The 20,603-nt window shown below is 40.3% G+C and overlaps 1 protein-coding gene across 5 annotated transcripts in view; it reads right to left on the reverse strand.

The window, feature by feature from the left end:
• The window catches only part of camsap2 (calmodulin regulated spectrin associated protein family member 2), a 70,614-nt gene extending 50,171 nt beyond the window's left edge, over positions 1-20,443 (reverse strand). For 4 of the 5 annotated variants that reach the window (XM_012962489.3, XM_018093633.2, XM_002932151.5 and 1 more), the window contains exons 1-3: positions 20,035-20,443; positions 19,028-19,935; positions 12,494-12,753 (exon numbers count right to left, since the gene is read on the reverse strand). In XM_012962489.3, coding sequence (XP_012817943.1) covers positions 12,494-12,753; positions 19,028-19,169 — 402 coding nt within the window. In that variant the 5' untranslated portion in view covers positions 19,170-19,935; positions 20,035-20,443. Of the gene's footprint in view, positions 1-12,493; positions 12,754-19,027; positions 19,936-20,034 lie in introns of those variants that run through there. The other variant, XM_031901043.1, reaches the window with a different exon arrangement.
• Between the last annotated feature and the right edge of the window lie 160 nt (positions 20,444-20,603).

Genomic DNA, 20,603 nt, shown 5'->3' on the forward strand with positions numbered 1-20,603 from the left:
AGCTCCCTCCATAGGTTTTCTATTGGATTAAGGTCCGGAGACTGACTAGGTCACTCCATGACCTTAATGTGCTTCTTCTTGAGCCACTCCTTTGTTGCCTTTGCTGTATGTTTTGGGTCATTGTCGTGCTGGAACACCCATCCACGACCCATTTTCAGTTTCCTGGCAGAGGGAAGGAGGTTGTCATTCAGGATTTCACGATACATGGCTCCGTCCATTTTCCCGTTAATGCGAATAAGTTGTCCTGTGCCCTTAGCAGAAAAACACCCCCAAAGAAAAATGTTTCCACCCCCATGCTTGACGGTGGGGACGGTGTTTTGGGGGTCATAGGCAGCATTTTTCTTCCTCCAAACACAGCGAGTTGAGTTAATGCCAAAGAGCTCTATTTTGGTCTCATCAGACCACAGCACCTTCTCCCAGTCCCTCACAGAATCATTCAGGTGTTCATTGGCAAACTTCAGACGGGCCTGCACATGTGCCTTCTTGAGCAGGGGGACCTTGCGAGCCCTGCAGGATTTTAATCCATTGCGGTGTAATGTGTTTCCAATGGTTTTCTTGGTGACTGTGGTCCCTGCTAATTTGAGGTCATTAACTAACTCCTCCTGTGTAGTTCTAGGAGGCTTTTTCACCTTTCTCAGAATCATTGACACCCCACGAGGTGAGATCTTGCGTGGAGCCCCAGAGCGAGGTCGATTGATGGTCATTTTGTGCTCCTTCCATTTTCGAACAATCGCACCAACAGTTGTCGTCACCTTCTCTCCCAGCTTCTTGCTAATGGTTTTGTAGCCCATTCCAGCCTTGTGCAGGTCTACAATTTTGTCTCTGACATCCTTGGACAGCTTTTTGGTCTTTCCCATGTTGGAGAGTTTGGAGTCTGCTTGATTGATTGATTCTGTGGACAGGTGTCTTTTATACAGGTGACTAGTTAAGACAGGTGTCCTTAATGAGGTTGACTAATTGAGTAGAAGTGTCTAACCACTCTGTGGGAGCCAGAACTCTTAATGGTTGGTAGGGGTTCAAAAACTTATTTCACTCAATGAAATGCAAATCAGTTGCTATCTTTTATTTAAAGTTATTTTTTCGATTTTCCTTTTGATGTGCTATCTGCCACTGTTAAAATAAACCTACCATTGAAATGATACTGTTCTGAGACTTTTCATTTCTTTGTCATTGGACAAACTTACAAAATCAGTGAGGGGTCAAATAATTATTTCCTCCACTGTAGGTCTTTGGCTAACCTGAAGGAATGTCTAGTAAAGAATCAATGCAGATAAACTGCTGCAGCAATTCCGACTTTTCTGTTTATGTAACATTGTAAATCTTGAGTTAAACATAAAACAGTATATTGATACATTTTTAGTTGTTTGAGATTAGTAGTTGCTTTGAGAGGTAATTAAAGTATGGAATACAAAAAAATGTGCTTTATAATTTTGTTTGTAGTACTTTTGTCATGTATAAGAATGACGTTTTCAGTTCCTTTTAATCTTGTTTCTGCACACATTCACTTCAACAAAGTTTCACTACATAATTAAGAATTTCTCTCAATGTGCAAAATCCATTATCCAACTTGCTTCTAAAAAGGACCCCAGCAGTAATTAAATAAAAAGAATGCTCAATATGTCCAAGTCTAGTTACCAATAGAAATTGATCAGATCTTTGCTTTCAGACAGCTATTTAGTAAATGTGAGGTGCTGATTGGTTGCCATGGATAAAGCTAGTTATTCAGATTTAAGCTCACAGATATCTGGCAGAATTGTGCATATATCTATTTTGGGTATGTTTGAAAAGCCAATAGGGCTAGGAGTGCATTGGCTTGTTGAATGATGTCCTCTCCCAACGAGCCTGCATAGGCCCGCTGTATGATCAGTCAGCTAGTGTTGAGCCAGCACATAAGTAGTCAAATCAGGCCAAAATAAATTTGTATGGAAACTCTGGCAAATGAGAAGGCCTGGCTTTGTATGGCCAGCTTTTCTAGCACAAATGTCACCTTATTCATAACTGTTTAAAGATTTTTTCACATATACTCAGGCACCAGTAAGCAAAGGAGTTACGATACTGTATAAAATCTGAACATTGTCAATGTTCATCTAATAACTTCATACAGTACAATGGGGTGGCTTATTATGTAAAAAAAAAAAAAACTAAATAACTGCATAACTGTGACTTGCATAGTAAAGGATACAAACTGCTTGAATTCACTATTTAGGAAAACCTGTATATACTCGAGTATAAGCCGATCCGAATATAAGCCGAGGTACCTAATTTTACCTAAGAAAACTGGAAAAACGTATTGACTCGAGTATAAGCCTAGATTGGGAAATGTGCCAGCCACTGCTAAGTTTCAATAATCAAAATAAATACCAATAAAATTACATTAATTGAGGCATCAGTGGGGTATATGTTTTTAAATATTTATTTCAAAGAAAAACAGTAAGTTAGCTCTGTAAGTGGAGAAGAGGGTCAACAAAAACAATATGGTATCAACAATGATAACTTAAGAGTACTACACCCCTTAGCTCAATCCTTCAAAACTGTATATAGTTTATATAGAATATAAAGTGCCATGCCTAGTGCAGAATGGGACAGGTGAGGATGGTAGATGAAGAGCGGGAGCGGGCCAGGGCACTGGAGGGTCTGGTTGCGGGTGGCCTAATTTGCACACAAAGGACAAAGGGTGCTAGTCTGGAGGGACCCATGGCATCTGACTTGAGTATAAGCCGAGGGTGACTATTTCAGCACATTTCGGGTGCTGAAAAACTAGGCTTATACTCGAGTATATACAGTATACCCCCCAGAATGAATACGTAACCAACAGATAGTTTATATTATGTTAAGTGACCTATTAAATATTGAATATTGCCAAACTGGAATATATATATCAGTATATATTGCCCTTTCACATCTTTTCCCTTGATCCACCATTTAGTGATGGGCTGTGTGCACCCTCAGCGATCTCATGACCAGAAATAATGCAGCTCTAACTGTAATAGGAAGAAGTGTGGGAGCAAAAGGCAGAACTCTGTCCAGTAATTGCCTGATATGACCTAGCATGTATGGGTGCCTTGACTTGTTTGTGTGCACTGTGAATCCTATGATCCAGGAGGTGGCCCATCATTCTTAAAATGACAGTTTTCTATTTAGGAGTACTCAATAGCACATACTACTAAAAAAGTATATTTTTATGAAAATGCTTTATTTAGATGAGGCAGGGTTTACATATGAGCATGCTTATGCAATATATTTTTATAAAGGCCTACACTGCTTGGGGGTATAGTTTCCCTTTAAGAGGGGCTTGGATGAATTCTTGAACAAGCATAGTATCCAAGGCTATTGTGATACTAAAACCTACAGTTAGTATTGATGTTGGTATATATGGTTTATGTATGTGCGTGTATAGATAGGTACAAGTTAGTGTTTGCTGGTTTACTTGGAAGGGTTGAACTATGGTCTTATAGTCTCTGCAAATGGGAGACTAACATCTAGAAGTACTCAGATGCCACAAAAGCTTTCTGTGAAATGCAGTGCTCACTACTAGTAATTTTCTGAAACTGGATGTATTGTTACAGATGTAATAAGAATCCTGTACAGTCTTGCACTTTTACCTCCCCCTAGGCTATGAGCAGCTGTTTTTTACATTCTCTCCTAATACAGTTGGTGCTAATAGCAATGCTGATGTATGCACATCTGCCTGAGTATGCACAGAACTCCACCTTTTCATCTACTCAACATTCAGTTATTGTGCAAAAAAAAAAAAACTACATATAAGAATTTTTTTTAAATGATTCAGAATTATTCTACATTAACATTCTCTTGACTCAACCACCAAGAAACATGTTCTAGAATCTTTACAAGATGACATTTAGCTGCCTATTTAATCTTATTTTTTTCCATATTCAAGGAAAATCTTATTCTTTACAATATTTCTTACTAATATTAACTTTAAGTATGTTATAGAATGGCCTATTCTTAACAACTTTTCTCCCCCTTTTTTTTTTTGTTTGCCTTCCACTTCTGCCTTTTTTTTTTTAAATATAAGGTGCTGACTATGGCCACAATTTGTTATTTTTTATCACTTATCTTTCAATTTAGACCCTTAAAACCATTACCTGATTGCTAGGGTAAGTCATAGAAAAGGGATACTGGCTGAAGCTCCAGACTGAAGAGCTGTTAAATAAAAGCTAAATAATTAAAAAACTACAAAAAATAAAAATTAAAAAAACAATTACAAATATTCTCAGAATATTAATGTCTTCATCACAATGTAAATGTCAACTACCCCTTTAAAGTATAGTATGTAGCCTGTGCCTGGCACCTGTGTGAACCATACTATCCAATGGCAAGATAGTTACCGTTCTCACAATACAGGTAGGGGATCAGTTATCTGGAAAACCAGATAACCTGTTCAGAAAGTTCCAAAATACAGAAAGACCATGTCCCATAAACTCCATTATAAGCATATAATTCAAATTTAAAAACCGATTTCCTTTTTCTCCGTAATAATAAAACAGTATGTCGTACTTGATCCACAGCCAACTTACCTGCAATTGATATGATACGATCCTTACCCTATGCTTTTTGTTTAGCTTGTACAAAACAAGCAAGCCACAAAGCAATCAGCCAGGCCTGCCTTATTCCTAGAATAACAACTATAAACTGTGTGTGCACAGAGAAATTTTTTAAAGACACCTTCTTGCACATATAGACACACTGTTACCTTTAAACACACAGGAGAAAAAGATGAACTGGGGTAATAAACACAGGCAACAGACTTGTTTTGTTGCCATGGATTTACTTAAGAAAACAAGTTACCAATTTATAAAAAAAAAAAAAAAAAATATCTTGTGATAAAGAGCCTCCTATTAGTCCCCTGCCACAAGCTGAGGGTGCACCTAGCTTTTAGAAATGTAGGAATCTCTCAACCAATGACATTCCCAGGACAGGTACCAAATATAAAAAAACAGAAGCAATCTAAAACAATTCCAATCCTTTTCAGAATAAAAGTTAAGGCAATTGGCTGTGAGTGACATATTTCAGAATGTAACCAGTTTCCTAGGTTTTGTATCAATCATCAAGAACTGCAGAGGAAACCAATTACGCAGACAAATCAGAACGGCAGACCAAGTGTCCCCCGCCCATGCAGAGGAACTAAAAAATGGCAAGAAGTGGTTTCTATGGAGACCAGGAAGATAAGGGAATCCTGTAAGAACTAGTGTGACGGAACAGGGAAATGGGACAGAGGGAGCAAGAGAATGCTGTAGAATAAACACAGGCAATTGCTGATCAGCAGTACTGTGACACAAACCAACACTCTTTCCCTTCCTGTGAGGCAGCGGCACTGGGACAATTGGACCCAAACACCTGGAATGCCTAATATCTAAGCACAAAACATGCTACACGTTGCTAAGGGTTGAAGGGCACCATACCTCACTGGCACTGAGCACACTGACCCATAGTTGACATAAAGCATGCTCTGTTCCTGCAATCAATGCCAAAGCAGATTTGGCAGCATGAGATGCCACCCTTCAACGCCGCTGTGCTACACTGATTCCTTTAAACACGTAAGGAAAATGGGAGCAGATTTGTGTGTGGGGGTTGATAAAATGGTGCAGTTTGGGTGAGGTAATAGAAGGCACTAAGGACATTTTACGGCAAGCTTACATTATTTCAAAAAGGTGAAAATGAGAAAAAAAAATAAAAAGCAACTGAAAGTGATTAATTGTGGAGTCATTTTTCATAAAAATAAGAAGTTTATTTATCATGCTGTGTAAAAAGTGCAGTACAACATTACTGGTGATGTTACTCATAGCAGCCAATCAGATGCTTTGCAACATCACCGGTAATGCTTCACACTTTTTACACAACATGAAAAATGTACCCCTAAGTGAAGGTGAACTTCCCCTTTAACTGTTCTGATGCCAGTCTTGGAGAGTTTGAATCCAGCTGGCACAGCAACTGTAAGACGCTGATGTGATAGATTAAGCCTGGAGGGGATGCCAACAAAGATCACCTTCTCTAACACATAGAAGAATTTCAAACATGGCCCTTATTTATCAGGAGGAAAAAGTAAGAAATTAATTTGTCTTCACTTCAGTATTAAAATAGTTTCAGATGGCTTTCTGTAATCCTGTGCGGTACATGCCAGGAAGACTCACCTCATTCAAGCATGCCAGGGTGAAACAGGTGAAACGGTGAAACAGGTGCAACCACACTATACTTACTCCCACTTGAGTATATGTTAATGCAAAATCTGTGTGTACAATGCACTTTGTCAAGGCAATGGAGTACTAGTTCACGCATTCTGCAGTGTCATCTTTTTTTGTTATACTTTCTACTGAATATACCATGTGCCTTACTATTCCCAGCTGTATTTAATGCCTGTGCTGGTGGAATTTAGCCAAGTAATGCATGTCACAAGCACTTAACTTGTTTCACAATGTAAAGGAAAAAAGAACCTAAGAATGTGGCTTCTTCAATCCCTTCACACTGTAAGAGGATTTCCCTGTATTACATTGGCATAAATCTGGGTTGAGTGCTTCTGTTATTATACAAAACTGCAAAGGGGTAATACTGCTAATGCCTAAATAAAGAATTTGTTCCAAACTTTAAGGGTGGTCCTCTTTGTCATTTTGCTACAGGAATAGGTTGCCCAAGTCCTTGCTTTATCACAGTGAAACCTCAATTTTGCACACCCTGATTTTAAAGGAGTAGGAAAGGCTAATAAAGAGTTAATCTCAAGCTGCAGGCATACCTTCAGTTGTCTCAATAGTCTCCCTATATTTCACCTGTTCAGAAGATCTGAAGCCAAACACAGAGAAAAAACGCTGAGCTGGGTAAAGAGCATTCCCATAATGCATCACTCCTGCACTAAGTCTACGACCAGATCCATAGATTGCACATGCACAAATAGCAGGAGGTTGCCATGGCGACGCAGCCGACAGGAGAGAGAGGTGACATGCAGACCCGGCAGGCTAAACTCTGGTGGTGGCGGTGGTGACATGGTGGGGGAGCGAGTAGTGGTGACACGGTGGGGGAGCGAGTGGGGGGGGTGGCAGGCAGCGGTGACATGGAGAACTTTACATGCAAACATGTGCGAGGAGCGGGGGTTTGTGGCAGAAGGGGGAGAATGGCAAATGCAAGTGTCAGGCAAACATATGAAGGGAGGGGTTTGTGAGCAGCTGCGGGGATGGGGGGGGGAGCTGGCTTGTACTTTTCAGGAATAGCCCATACAGACATGCTGGACAAGATGGCGGTGCCGTTCACTGCAACAAGTATTTAGTTTCTAGCATGTGTATCTCTGTAAATCTTTCATTAGGCAAGCCAGACATATAGCGTTTTCACACAGCAATAGTAGTACTATTTAATAGTGTGCTTAATAGATTGACTTTCCCTGTCCTTTAAGTTCCCTTAATTTACACTGTACTTGTGTTGTCCCATCAATATATATTGCATAATGGATTTGCCTGATTTTGCATAATTGTTTTCAGGTCCCCTAAAAATGTAAAATGGAGGTTCTACTGTATATAGATTAGCATGTTACTTATACTAAATTGCTCACAAACTGAAGTGGATCTGCCACTGTAGACTGAGAAGAGTTCGGTTTAGGGCTTTAGCTGTCAGAAAGGGGTAGAATTCCTATTGTTTCTACCTCCATATCTGATGATTTGGCTCTAAACGTTAGTGGAGGGTATGAGCAATCTTTCCTGTGACCATTGATCGTGATTGTAATGTGTAATGGCACCTTACGTTGTAGCAACAAGATGCAAGAAATGCTTCAGAATGTTCCTAGTTATAGCTAATACCCAGCACTTCACATTCCATAGTCTTTAATGTTCCACACAGAGACTGTTCCTTTTAATTGCAGTATTGCCAATTTTAAACCTTCCCAGAAACAAATGCAGCAGATCACAATTAATGTAAATTATCCTGACAAGGAATAGGTGGGAGAGGAAAAGTTGTTCTAGGCGATACACATGGGCACATGCTAACTCTCCTCTTGTCCTGTCGCCCTGTGCTGCTACGCAAGATGGCAAGAATAATGGAATCTATTTATGCTCCAGCCTGCCCTCACTTTGCCAGCAGGCGACTATATTCAGTGCTTTCCCAATGAACAGCTACAATGAGAGAAGCCAGTTCTTAGTCACTGTTGTCAAAGATGCCTTTGTAGCTGGCACAGCTCATATTTTCCAGTCTCTTGTTCATTAACTCCCTCATCCGAGATTTAAAAAGCAAATGCTTATTTTACAAATGCAGCAATATACAAAAATTGTACTCATTATGTATAATTATATATTGACTCATTATGTATTAATATTTTTAATTAAGCAATGTTACATCAACAAGAGGTAGAAAAACAGTCCCACTTAGGCACTGCCAGTGAAAACCCCTGGCCAGTGTTACTTTCAGCAGAAAAATACACCGGCTCAGGGTACCTGCGCGTGAGCAGCCTTCTTGTATGTATGTACATCTTTATTTATAAAACGCTACTTATGTACGCATCGCTGTACAGTAGAAAACATTAATACAAACAGGGGGTTATTAAGATAATAATAGATAAATAAATACAAATAAATACAAGATACAGTTGCAATAAGTTAAGAGTCAAAGACACAAGAGGATGGAGGTCCCTGCCCCGTAGAGCTTACAATCTAGATGGGAGGGTAACTTACAGACACAAATAGGCAAATATTAGTGCTGTAGGTCACAGTGGGTGACACTGTAATATAACTGCTGGTTCCCAGATCAGGTGCTGGGTGAGTGCTCCAAAACGTAGTCTTTAAGTTTAGTTTTAAAAAGACGGAGGGAGGATTCTCTCCGGAGGAAATCAGGGAGGGCATTCCAAATGTAAGGGGGGCAGCAAGGCAGAAAGGTTTAAGGCGGGAGACAGCAGTAGTGGGGGGCGCAACCAAGCGGTTGCTCTGCTAGGAACGAAGGAGTCGGTCAGGAACGTACGGAGACACAAGATGATGTAGTGAGGAGCAGAGGAATGGAGGGCTTTGAAGGTTAAGAGAAGGAGTTTGTAAGATATTCTTTGTTTAATAGAAAGCCACGATAAGGACTTTAGCGGGGGAAGGGCCTGAACTCTCCTGGATGAGAAGAGGAGAATTCTGGCAGCAGTATTTAATATAGACTGTAGGGGGGAAAGATGGGAGTTAGGGAGGCCAGTTAGTAGCAGGTTACAGTAGTCAAGTCGGGATAGGATGAGAGCATGCATGAGCAGCCTAGCTGTTGCAGTAGAAAGAACAGATTTTGGCAATATTGCGTAATCCTTCCAGGGATTATACCCTTCCTTCCACTTTAAAGAAGTTATGCCATACAATTATGCCTCTACATCACACACGTAAGATGAAGTCCATAAATATGCATCCTGAATGACAGTAAAGTGGTGATGTGTAGTGAATTCCACTGTTACTTTTGTCTAACACAGCTTTATAACTAATCCCCCTAAACTGAGTTATAGCCGCATAATATGCAAAACTTTCATTGGATTATCTGCATATTATATTCTGTCTGGAAGTACACAATGCCTTATTTAAATGCCCCATGCCGTGTCCAAAGTGCAAAAAAAGCCTGCAATGAGCAGGGGCTCATGCACCCCCTGGGGTCTTAAAGTACCTTAATATAACTTAAGAACAGTGGTACACGGGGAGATAAGTCGCCGGTGATATATTTTTGCTACCATGGGCGACTAATCTCCCCAAAATGCCATCCCATCGGCAAGAATGTAAATTGGGATGGCATAGGCGTTGCTTTGGTTTTCTTGAGAGGAAACTTCTTAGTAGTACATCAATTAATTGAAGAAGCAAAGGCAAAAAGAGCATTTTCTTACAGAATCATGCTCACCAGCTAATGTTAATATAACTTTGCTCCACAGGGACTGATATGAATGAAGTGGTTCTTCACAGAGCTCTGCATATAGCCTTTATCTATATAAAGACACATGGAGCTACTAGTAGCAGCTACTTGATGCCAGAAAATACCTTGCCATAGAGAATACTGAGAATTGCCGCTGCTAAAACACACGTAGAGACATTTATCAGTAAATGATTAGCATTGTCTGTTTTAGTAGCCTTAGGGCTCTGGCACACGGGGAGATTAGTCGCCCGCGACAAAACTCCCTGTTCGCGGGCGACTAATCTCCCCGTGTGCTAGAGCCCTTAAGGGTGAAGACATACTGAGCTACTTGTAGCAGCTACTTTTTCAAAGATACTAAACGCCAAAAAATACCCTGCCATAGACAATACTGAGAATTGCCTTTGCTAAAACACACATAGAGACAATAATCAGTAAATGATCAGCATTGTCTATCTTAGCAGCCACGACAAGTAGCTGCTAGTAGTAGCTCTGTGTGTCTTCACCCTAACATGTAGCTGTTACTAGTAGCTCTGTACGTCTTCACACTAATGCAAACCTAACAATAACATATTTTTTCAAAACGCGCACTAATAAAGCTTTAAACTAAAACATATGCCCTATTTGGAAATAATTACACTGGGTCCCCAATAAAATGTAGTGGCCAATTTGCATGAATTTACATACTGTGTACAATGTGAACACAGTAAAGCACATTAAGTAGTCAAGCCAGAAGACACAGCTCATCATTCCCAGGTAAGGTACCTTGTACCAAAAGCTAGCGATAACACCTACTCATTAGCCTGGGGGATGGAGCAGGGTGGCCCTTTTAAACATTTAGAGAAAAGCAGCGAGACTACAAGAAAGTGCAAGAGAACAATTCATTAAAAAGTAAACAAGCCTAATCAGGAGCAGGGTGGTCCCTCTTTAAAGCGTAGAGAAAAGCAGACAGAGCCTGCAGGGAAAAGAGGAATTGTAAAGGATACCCAGAAAAGCAGACAAGAAGAACAAGTAGGGTACTGGAGGCGATAGATTATAGATTAATGCCAAAATAAAATACAATATTTTTAGCACCATATAGCGCATCGTATAAAACTGAAAAAACGGGGTAATTTGCTGAACCAACGTTTCGGTCTCAGTGGAAGCCTTTCTCAAGGTTCGCCCTGACCACACGTCAGTTCAATAAATTACCGTTTTTACATTTTGCAAGACCTGTGAGTGCAGTTTTATATTATGCTATATAGTTTTGTGATTCTGGCACCCAGGCAATAAGCTTATGTAAACAGAGTGCAAACTATATACTGGTATAATGAACCAAATGAAATGTTGTATATATGTGTGTTGCTGCGTGGGGCACAGCAAGAAAAAAGAAACACACTTTGCTTTCATTGTCAGAGTCTGGATGCTTGGAATTCAGTCATCGATAGCAATGCTGGAATAGAAACCAAGTAGGTTGCCATGGTAACTGCACATAGGAGGTGCTATGTACAGCATTATTAATTCACACTGGGAGTAATATGCAACGGGTCAACAGAAGTGATGGTGCAGGGCTTCCAGCCTCAGAGCAATAAAACTAATGCTGTTCAAGATTGCTTTTAGAAAGCAACAATCTGCATGGTGAGTAAACATAATAATAATTTTACTAAACTAGTTCTGTTTTAAAGTCTAATGCACCAATATATATGCAGTTTCTACATATCATAAATAAAGGGACTGATATCCATTTGTAAGGGTAACATGTACTGAGATCTACTAATGTTACTGTCAATGGATTAACAAGGAGATTATTTTAAGCCTCTGGCTTATTTCTATGGAAAGTGGTTAAATATAAATTGTTGTAATTCTGCAAGCAAAACAGATGAAAATTAAGAAATTCTTCAAGAAAAAAAAACAGGCAGGATTCCTTCAAAAAGGAAAGCATTTAATTCCTATTGCACGATAGTACAGGTATGGTATCCCTTATCCGGAAACCAGTTTTCCAGAAAGTTCCGAATTATGGAACGGCCATCTCCCATAGACTCTATTATAAGCAAATCATTCTAATTTTAAAAAATTATTTCCTATTTCTCTCTAATAATAAAACAGTACCATGTACTTGATCCTAGCTAAGATTTAATTAATCCTTATTTTAGGCAAAACAAGCCTATTGGTTTTATTCTGTATATAAATGATTTTTAGCAGACTTAGGTCCTATAAAAGGTGCTGGTCTACAGAAGCTTCTAGGCAGGGGTGTTGCTACCGTAAGGCAAGGTAATAACCATGCATCAGATGGCAGTGTCCTGCACCTTACCTTTAAAAGACAAAACTCCAGTTATTAAATCAGAAATTCAAACTTAAAGTGCAGATGCAGCCCCCCCCAAACACTGACACTGCATTGTGATCACGGGGGTAACAATGGGGAGGCCACCTCAAGCAGTTCTGAGGCCTAGTATCACTCCTGCTTATAGGAACCCTTCTGACATAATATCCAGATACTCATTCCTACCTATCATTTTTCCATGAATAACAAGTAAAGGTTGCAGGACAGACAAAAACTTTTTGGAACAATTAAATCACCATTTAGATATACATTGTCTTACTTGCATAATGTGATAATATTCATTAATTAGAAAATGCATTTAACCCCCAAACCCATTTCTCTTACCATTTGGATGGGCTTTTTCCTTAAGTCCCTCTCTGTCACCAGCTTTTCATGGTCAGTGACATAGAGCCCACGCTGTGCCAGGGCTTGAATAACTGCATCATGTCCCAGCAAAGGTTTGGCTGTGTCGCTTTTTAAGATTAGACTTCCGGCCCTGCAGTACAAATCTGCAGAGAGCAGCAGGTTCACAACAGGAGGTTTCACGTGCTCTTGGTCATACTGGTCAGTATAAAACGGCTCCTGGAGCTCCTTGGGGACATTTTCTGTAGGTAAAGAAAAACAAATGTGATTGTGTGCAAGTAGGCAGCTGTTCTTAGATAATGGGTAAGTAATCAAAGTAAAACTAATAATCCATCCTACAGAATAATTTCCAACACAAAAAGGAGACATCAGTATATTTTGTATCATTTTTTCGCTCTCACTTTTTTTTTGGTTCACCAAATGGTTTGATGTCCCCTAGAGGACCCGAGAACAGAGGCTGGGGAGGCCTGAAGGTGTGGTATTTGAGTAGAATGCCTAGTTTTTCTAGTACAGTGCTGTCAAACGCCTGTGGTACAGAGGGCCGGAATTTTTCTGACCTGCATGGTGAAGGGCCGATAATGGAAGCCAGGTTTCACCAAGCCCCCTTTTTTTTTTTAAACCACACCTATGTTATTACAAGAGCTTTTAGGACCATACCACATTAATAGTGGCAGCACAGCAAAAACTCAAATGGTTGGTTCACCTCCCACAGTCAGCATAGGGAAGGCAGAGTATGGCACACACAGGCAGCATAGGTGTAGGGAAAGTATGGTACACAGGCAGTGTAGGGCAAGCAGAGTATGGCACACACAGGGAGTGTAAGGCAGGCAGAGTATGGCACCCACAGTAAGGTAGGGCAGGAAGAGTATGGCACAAACGAGCAGCATAGGGCAGGCAGTACATACAGTGACACAATGCTGGCACTGTTCCTACAGTCTGTGGTGTAAACAGGTGAACAATGTGGGCACTTAAAGTCTGAGCGGCCTGTCAGTTGCACAGTAGTGCTCTAGTAGATACACCTCACAACCTCAAGGTAATTTATGGCGAGATTTTAGGAATTTAACACTTATTTGATACCCTAGACATTAATATAACTATAGATTTAAATTTGTAACTGCCCTAATGCCGCCCTTCACCTGCCCCCTATCCTGATAAGTACATGTACAGGACAAACTTTGTGCATGTGGACCTTGAAGAAAAACTAAGCAAAGAGTTCTACCAAGCTATGAATGCTACATACATATCTGTGAAAGTCACAACATGCCTTTTCATAGTAGTGATTTGTTTTTTTAGACCTTTGCTTTGAAAACACATCCCCTGTGGCTTCTCACTACTTTTAAATACACCCATTCATTTGCATGTCAGGCATTACCCTTTTCTATTTAACAACATTAGGATCCACAAACATGCATTGGCACATTAACTCTTGGCATTGGCAACAAATGACAAAATTTACTTTTTCAGTAGATGAGAGTATGGTCTAGAGCAGGGATCCCCAACCTTTTTTTTTTTTTTTACTCGTGAGCCGCAGTCAAATGTAAAAAGACTTGGAAAGCAACACAAGCATCATAAAAGTTCATGGAGGAGCCAAATAAGGGCTACGATTGGCTATTAGGCAGCCTCTATGCACACTATTAGCTTACAGGAGGCAGTGGTAGTAAATCTTGTTTTTATTCAACCAAAACTTGCCACCAAGTCAGAAATCCAAAAATAATTACCTGGTTTCAGGGCACAGAGAGCAACATGTTGCTCACAAGCCACTGGTTGGGGATCACTTGTCTAGAGAGTCTACCTAATCCTTCCTCCCATATTAAAACTTGGGTATTCAAAACACAGAGAAACTTTAAATGGTTGTACTTTGCATAGGGCAGGAACCTCCTATATATTAAATTATCACACACACGCATTTTTTTTTCATATTTAGTCAGACTCTTCCGTCAGTACAGCACACACTTATAACTAGCATGCTTATTTTTTGGAAACAATCCTGCCCATAGCAATTCCCAGGCAAATCCCTTTTGTTTTGCTGCAGTCTCATAAAAATATATATGTGACAACCTAAAACAAATCTGGGCTCCTCCTTTCTTTAAATACTTTACATGTTAAAAGATGATTACACGGCTCTGTCAGAGCAGATTAAGAGGAGGCTGCGGCATTACAAGGTTTCTCTGACTCATTTACTGCAAAGGAATCTGGCCACATTATTTTCCCCTTGTTCATAGATAATTCCACCACGCACAAATGGTTGCACAGCATGGAACTAGCTGAGGTGAGACAGTATATCCAAGCTGCACTCGTTTCATAGGTGAGGAAAAGTCAAATAGAAACAGTACATAGTGCCTTGGAAGAGTAGTCTGTGTGCACAATATAAACTTTATTATACATTGTAAAACCTACATCACTGATGCATACACAAGTGCCAGTACAGTTAAAGGAAAAGTAACACTAACATTTTTTAAGTAAAAAAGCTATTCTACCCTGCACTGCTCTATCCTGCAAACCACTTAGTATTTTAAATGCTTTAATAGAAAATACTTGCTAAAACGTGGCTTTCTGTCAATTGAACTACGGCGATACGGCAAAGGAAGGAGCTGCATCCACTATGTGACGATCGATTGATCGAGCCTAGCCTGACTTCCTATACAGAAGGGTAGAATAGCTTTTTTGCTTAAAAAATTTTAGTGTTACTTTTCCTTTAAATCTACATTTCTGGGTAAGAGGTTATTCCATGGTAGATGCAAATTGCAAGCCTATGGAGAGGTTTAGAGGGGTTGTTTACATTTGAATTAACTTTTAGTATGATGTAGAGTGCTATTCTGAAACAATCTGCAGTTGGTTTTCATTTTATATTATTTGCATTTTTGAAATTATTTAGCTTTTTGTTCAGCAGCTCTCCAGGTTGGAATTTCACCAGCTACCTAGTTGTTAGGTTCAATTTAACCTAGCAACCAGGCAGAGGAATATGAACAGCAGAGTGCCTGAACCTGCCACTACTGCCTCCCATTCACTTTAGTGGGAAATGCATGACAGCGATAATACTGCCTATCATCAACTAGTATGCTAATGATAGGGTTTATGGGCTGACAAATTCTAGTAACAATGTTATTACACATTTACTAATCAAGAAATGGCAGCAGTGAATTTGGGTGCTTCTCAGTCTGAAATACAACAGCAAATAATATGCCCTGTGTGCCATCAGCCTAAAGGGGAAGCTCAACTTCACAAAAATGTAATGGTTTCAAATAGTATGCAATAAATACCATTTTATGTTTTATTTTTTCAAGTTATAAAAATTGATATGTTATAAACCACTACAAGTTGACATTGGTCAGCAGCACCAGAGACATGAACATTTTATTCAAACGTTGGGGAGGAACAGCCCTTTAAGTATTACACTGCAATAAGAATGTTAAATTATTTCAGTGAGAAAAAACGGTTTTATTTAAATGCCCATTTCTCAAGCCACTGTTATACCATATGCTGTGTGCCCTCAGCCACATGGAACTGTTTGTAGACAATATTAGTCTGATGTGACTTACTGGTCACCAGCTCAAGGTTTAGGACCAGTTCAAGATGAGGACAATCATTTTGGGCAGCCCTAGTTTAGAGAACTAGTAACCACGCATACTGAGCTTAACTGGAAAAAAGGGCTAGGGCTCGTTTCTGAAATGAGAGCAGAATACAGTGTGCTAAGAGCAATTTTCCCCATTTTTTTCCCCATAATGTCGTTTGTTTCACCGAATTTAAATACTGGTCACTTGGGGGTAATGCACCTGGCACAACTCAGACCAAGACAGTAGCATGCACAAAATAAATATGGTGGTACAGCCTCAATGGAATATTCCAAGCTTAGATTAAATTTCTTTAGAACTCAATGGTGTAGTTTCTACTGCACTGATCTCCGAGGTTATGGGCAGACATGCTAGAGAAGGAATACAACCTCCATTAAATACACAGTGTTATTTAATTGTCTAATAAGTTATTACAATTATATTATGTGAAGAGAAAGGATTGTAAATTTAAATGCCTTAGTAAATAAAAGTATATTAATCTTTAAATATTTCCCCATGATGGGAAAAGCATGTCATATAAATTTGTGCACATCAGAAAGTAGTTACAATTCCCACAAGTTGTAGTAATGGCAACAATCAGGACTTCTCCCAGCTGCTACAGCATGCCTGAACTGGACTGCACTCTCACCAAAAACTTAAACTATCTCACATAAGCCGGTAATATGCTTTAGAGAACATAGAACAAATGACCCAAGGGCAAAATAACATAACATAAGTGCAGAGGCAAAGAAGGAAAACTTTTTTCAAATGGCAAATATAGGATCTAAGGTAGCCCACATGAAGAAGTTTTACATCAAATTTATTATTTAATACCAAAACCCAAGGGTAGGCCCTTAAAGGAACAGTAACACCAAAAAATGAAAGTGTATAAAAGTAATAAGAATAAAATATACTGCTGCCCTGCACTGGTACAACTGGTGTGTTTGCCTCAGAAATTTATATAAACAAAGCTGCTATGTAGCCATTCAAATGAGAAAAGGCACAGGCACATAGGAGATAACAGATAAAACACTATTGTATTCTAGAGAGGTCATCTGTTATCTGCTATGTAACCTGTGCCTTTTCTCCTTTTTTCCAACTTTAATGGCTGCCCCCGGGGCTACACAGCAGCTTATTATATAAATTATAGTAGTGTTCCTGAAGCAAACACACAACTTTTACCAGTGCAGGGCATCAGTACATTATATTTTAATTACTTTAAAGCTCTTTCATTTTTTGGTGTTACTGTTCCTTTAAACATTCTGCAGTATTTTACACAGCAAAACCTAATAAGAGACGAGGACTGTCACAAGAAATAACTTCCACAATAAATGGAGACAAGCCCCCAGACATACTACTCTCTATTCATGCTATCAGACATAGCAATTAGTGATATGTGGGTCGGGCCGACATTTGCACATCAGAAGGGTGTCACAGACAGGTGCCTTCTTCCCCGCCTGTGACTTACATGAGCCCCGCTTCTGGCTTTTGGCAGCATCTATTTATAGGTGTGTGTCCTCCTCGTCCTGTCCGCTCCATGACATCATAGAGGGGGAGTCACAAGCCAGTTCGGGCGAATAGTCAACCAGCACATCACTAATAGTAATATAGCAAGGTGCGACTTCTTGGAACACTCTAGCGCAGAGGTCCCCAACCTTATTTACCCGTGAGCCACATTCAAATGTGAAGAGAGTTGGGAAGCCACACATGCATAAAAAATAGTTCCTGAGGGTGCCAATTATGGGTTGTGATTGGCTATTTTGTAGCCAACTGGCAGACTACAGAAGGCTCTATTTGACAGTACACCTGGTTTTTATGTAAACAAAAAACTTGCCTCCAGACAGGATTCAAAAACAAGCACCTGCTTTGAGGTCACAGGGAGCAACATCCAAGGAGCTGGTGCTCACAAGGCACTGGTGGGGGTTGCTACACTGAACCAATGCATTTACCAATACCAAATATTTGCTTTTATTTTCTGACTTGAAGATGATTTGTTGCTGTAAACAACTGTAGCGGTGCAATTTTGCACATAAAGCTGGCTACACATGGGTCAATCTTGGCTACATCAAGTCGGCAGCATTTCAGAACACAAACATATTTGCCATATCAGCAGTCTTCTTGAGATCAGCCATGTTTCTATTGGGCAGGTTAAAAATGGTGTTACACTGGACCACTGACCTGGTCCTCAAACTGTATAAGACCTTATAGTGATCCAAGAACAACAATCAGATCAGCATTTGGATAGGGTAGCCAAATTGGGCTGAGATCTGCTTCTTGGAAATCTCCCTAACTTGCAAATACTATGTTTATGGTTGGCTTTAGTAAACTGGACCCCAAGTTTTGTTAGCTCAGGTGGTATAAAAGCACTGTCCACTGTTCATTTAATATGAGTGCACAGAAAGCACTAAGGTGCCAATTTGTTTTTCATGTTTTTCCTTGCAGCTTGCACCAGCAAACATATCTTGCACAATATTACATGAAATGAATAAAGCATAAGCCAAATATATCTAATCTCAACAGAAAACCTGTTCATTTTCAAATGTGTATACAAGGATGGCCTTATACCCAATGTAAGAATAGTGCAGGGCGCCACACTGCCAGGACATGACAAGGAAAACCAGCCTTGCAGTCCCTTAGGGCTCTTATATTAATACTTTTGTAATACAATCTGTTTTGACGTGTTCGATATTTCGATAGATGCACAGTCAAACATCCAGGAGTACTAATTTGAAGCTCCCAATTCATTCCTTTAAAGCAAGTGTTGAAAGGACCTGGGAGCTGTATATTAAAATAATTAGATTTCTGGAAGATTTCCCACTGCTACCCAAGTTATTTGTTGTAAAGACCCCTTAACGTATACAACATCAGAAACATTCACTTATTTATGCGCCTGTATTTAATATAATCCAGACACTCAAGCCTGCTTCTGCACTGCTACCTAATTACCACGCAAGAAAAAGCTTACCTGCTCCATAGGCTTTGGCCACCAGCCATGACAGATTGCAGGCCGCTTTAGCTCTATTAAAATCATAGTGGTCAAAAGGCTTGATGGCTGGGACAATAAAGGTCCTCTTCACCTCCTGACCTCCTTCAGCAATGTCCACCATGGTTACTATTCTTCTGGTCTTCAACCTTACATGTTTCAGATCATAAATCCGGTCAGTTGTGTTATCCTTTTTTGTAGTAATAACAGAGATAAATATAAGATTTGTCTAACCCCGAATGATCTTTCGATTATGACTTCTGCTTACATGAAAGTCCAGTGGGACCACAAACCTTGGTGCTGATGCTAAACCACAATGAATGGTAAGATACAGACACACTGGATATCAGTAAACAGTTGTCAGTGCCTAATGTTAGTGTTGATTCAGCCACATAATCTAAAATAAATAAGTATTGAAAAAGACTTGGCTGGAGTGTTATCCTTGTATTCTTACTCTTTTAGTGTTATATTGTAGTGTTCCCAATATTTTTCAGATTTTAGAAAAATCCTTCAATGTGTGGTCATCACTGCAGTGGGACTTGATGCTGATTGTCCTAAGAAGTAACAGTTCTCAGGGAATTATTTATGGATCCTTGTTGATCACTCAGTGACCATGTGCAGGTTTTCTATTGACACATCGAATAGAATGCACTGAGCAGAAGCCAACACACCACACAGAGATGCGACCAGCGATCCCTTTGAAGCAATGACCTCTACGTGCGATCTGTTACTGAGAAGAGATGGAAGAAGAACGCCCGGTGCTGGGCAGATGCTGTAGCTGCCAAGCGGAATACTTTGCAGGCACTGCCATAGTAGGAGCAGCAGCCAGAGATTGTCTATAAATCAGCGGGAATTCCTTTAGTATTACGGGATAGGGCTCATTCAGGCTCCTGTGGGAGAGAGGGAACACGTTAGGGAATTGTGTTACTCTCCCTTCATTCTATTCTGGCCCCTCGGCCATGACACACGGCGGCAGAGCTTACACTGACCTGCCACGCATCCCGCCAATCCCACCATTTGGTCAGAGAGAGAAGCGACCGATTCCGTGTGTCCGCTGTCACCGCAAGTGTGTGACCGCCACTGGGTACCAATCGCTAGGGTGACAAAGCCTGCCCCGCCGTGGGTGCCGCTGCTCTGCCCTGAGTCGGCTCCTGCGCCCGATATTCTGTTACCTCGTATGTGATTACAGGAAATTTCCAAAAAGGATTTCAGGATTGAAAGGAGATTTCGGGTCCCAGGCCTTGACAGCACTGTATTAGCCGGACCCCTCCTCTTTAGATTATTCCATGGGCCGCTACGCCTCCTATGCCTCTATTCCTTTCTGTATCCTTTATCCTTTCCCCTCCACCCTCTCTCCCTCCCCCGTTTCCTCTCCTCCCCGCCTGCCGCCTCTGCGGGTTTTCCTGCCGCACTGGATGAAAATAGTTGATGGCACTGCGCATGCGTAATGTGTCTCTGAAAAATCGATTTGCGCAGGCGCAGGACTTTGGAAAATGTATTTTTCTCTCGTGTGGTGAACAGCGTCTGCTAGCTTTTGCGCAGGCGCAGAATATTAACA

Source organism: Xenopus tropicalis, chromosome 4 (genome assembly GCF_000004195.4).
Source record: "Xenopus tropicalis strain Nigerian chromosome 4, UCB_Xtro_10.0, whole genome shotgun sequence".
Lineage (NCBI taxonomy): Eukaryota > Metazoa > Chordata > Amphibia > Anura > Pipidae > Xenopus > Xenopus tropicalis.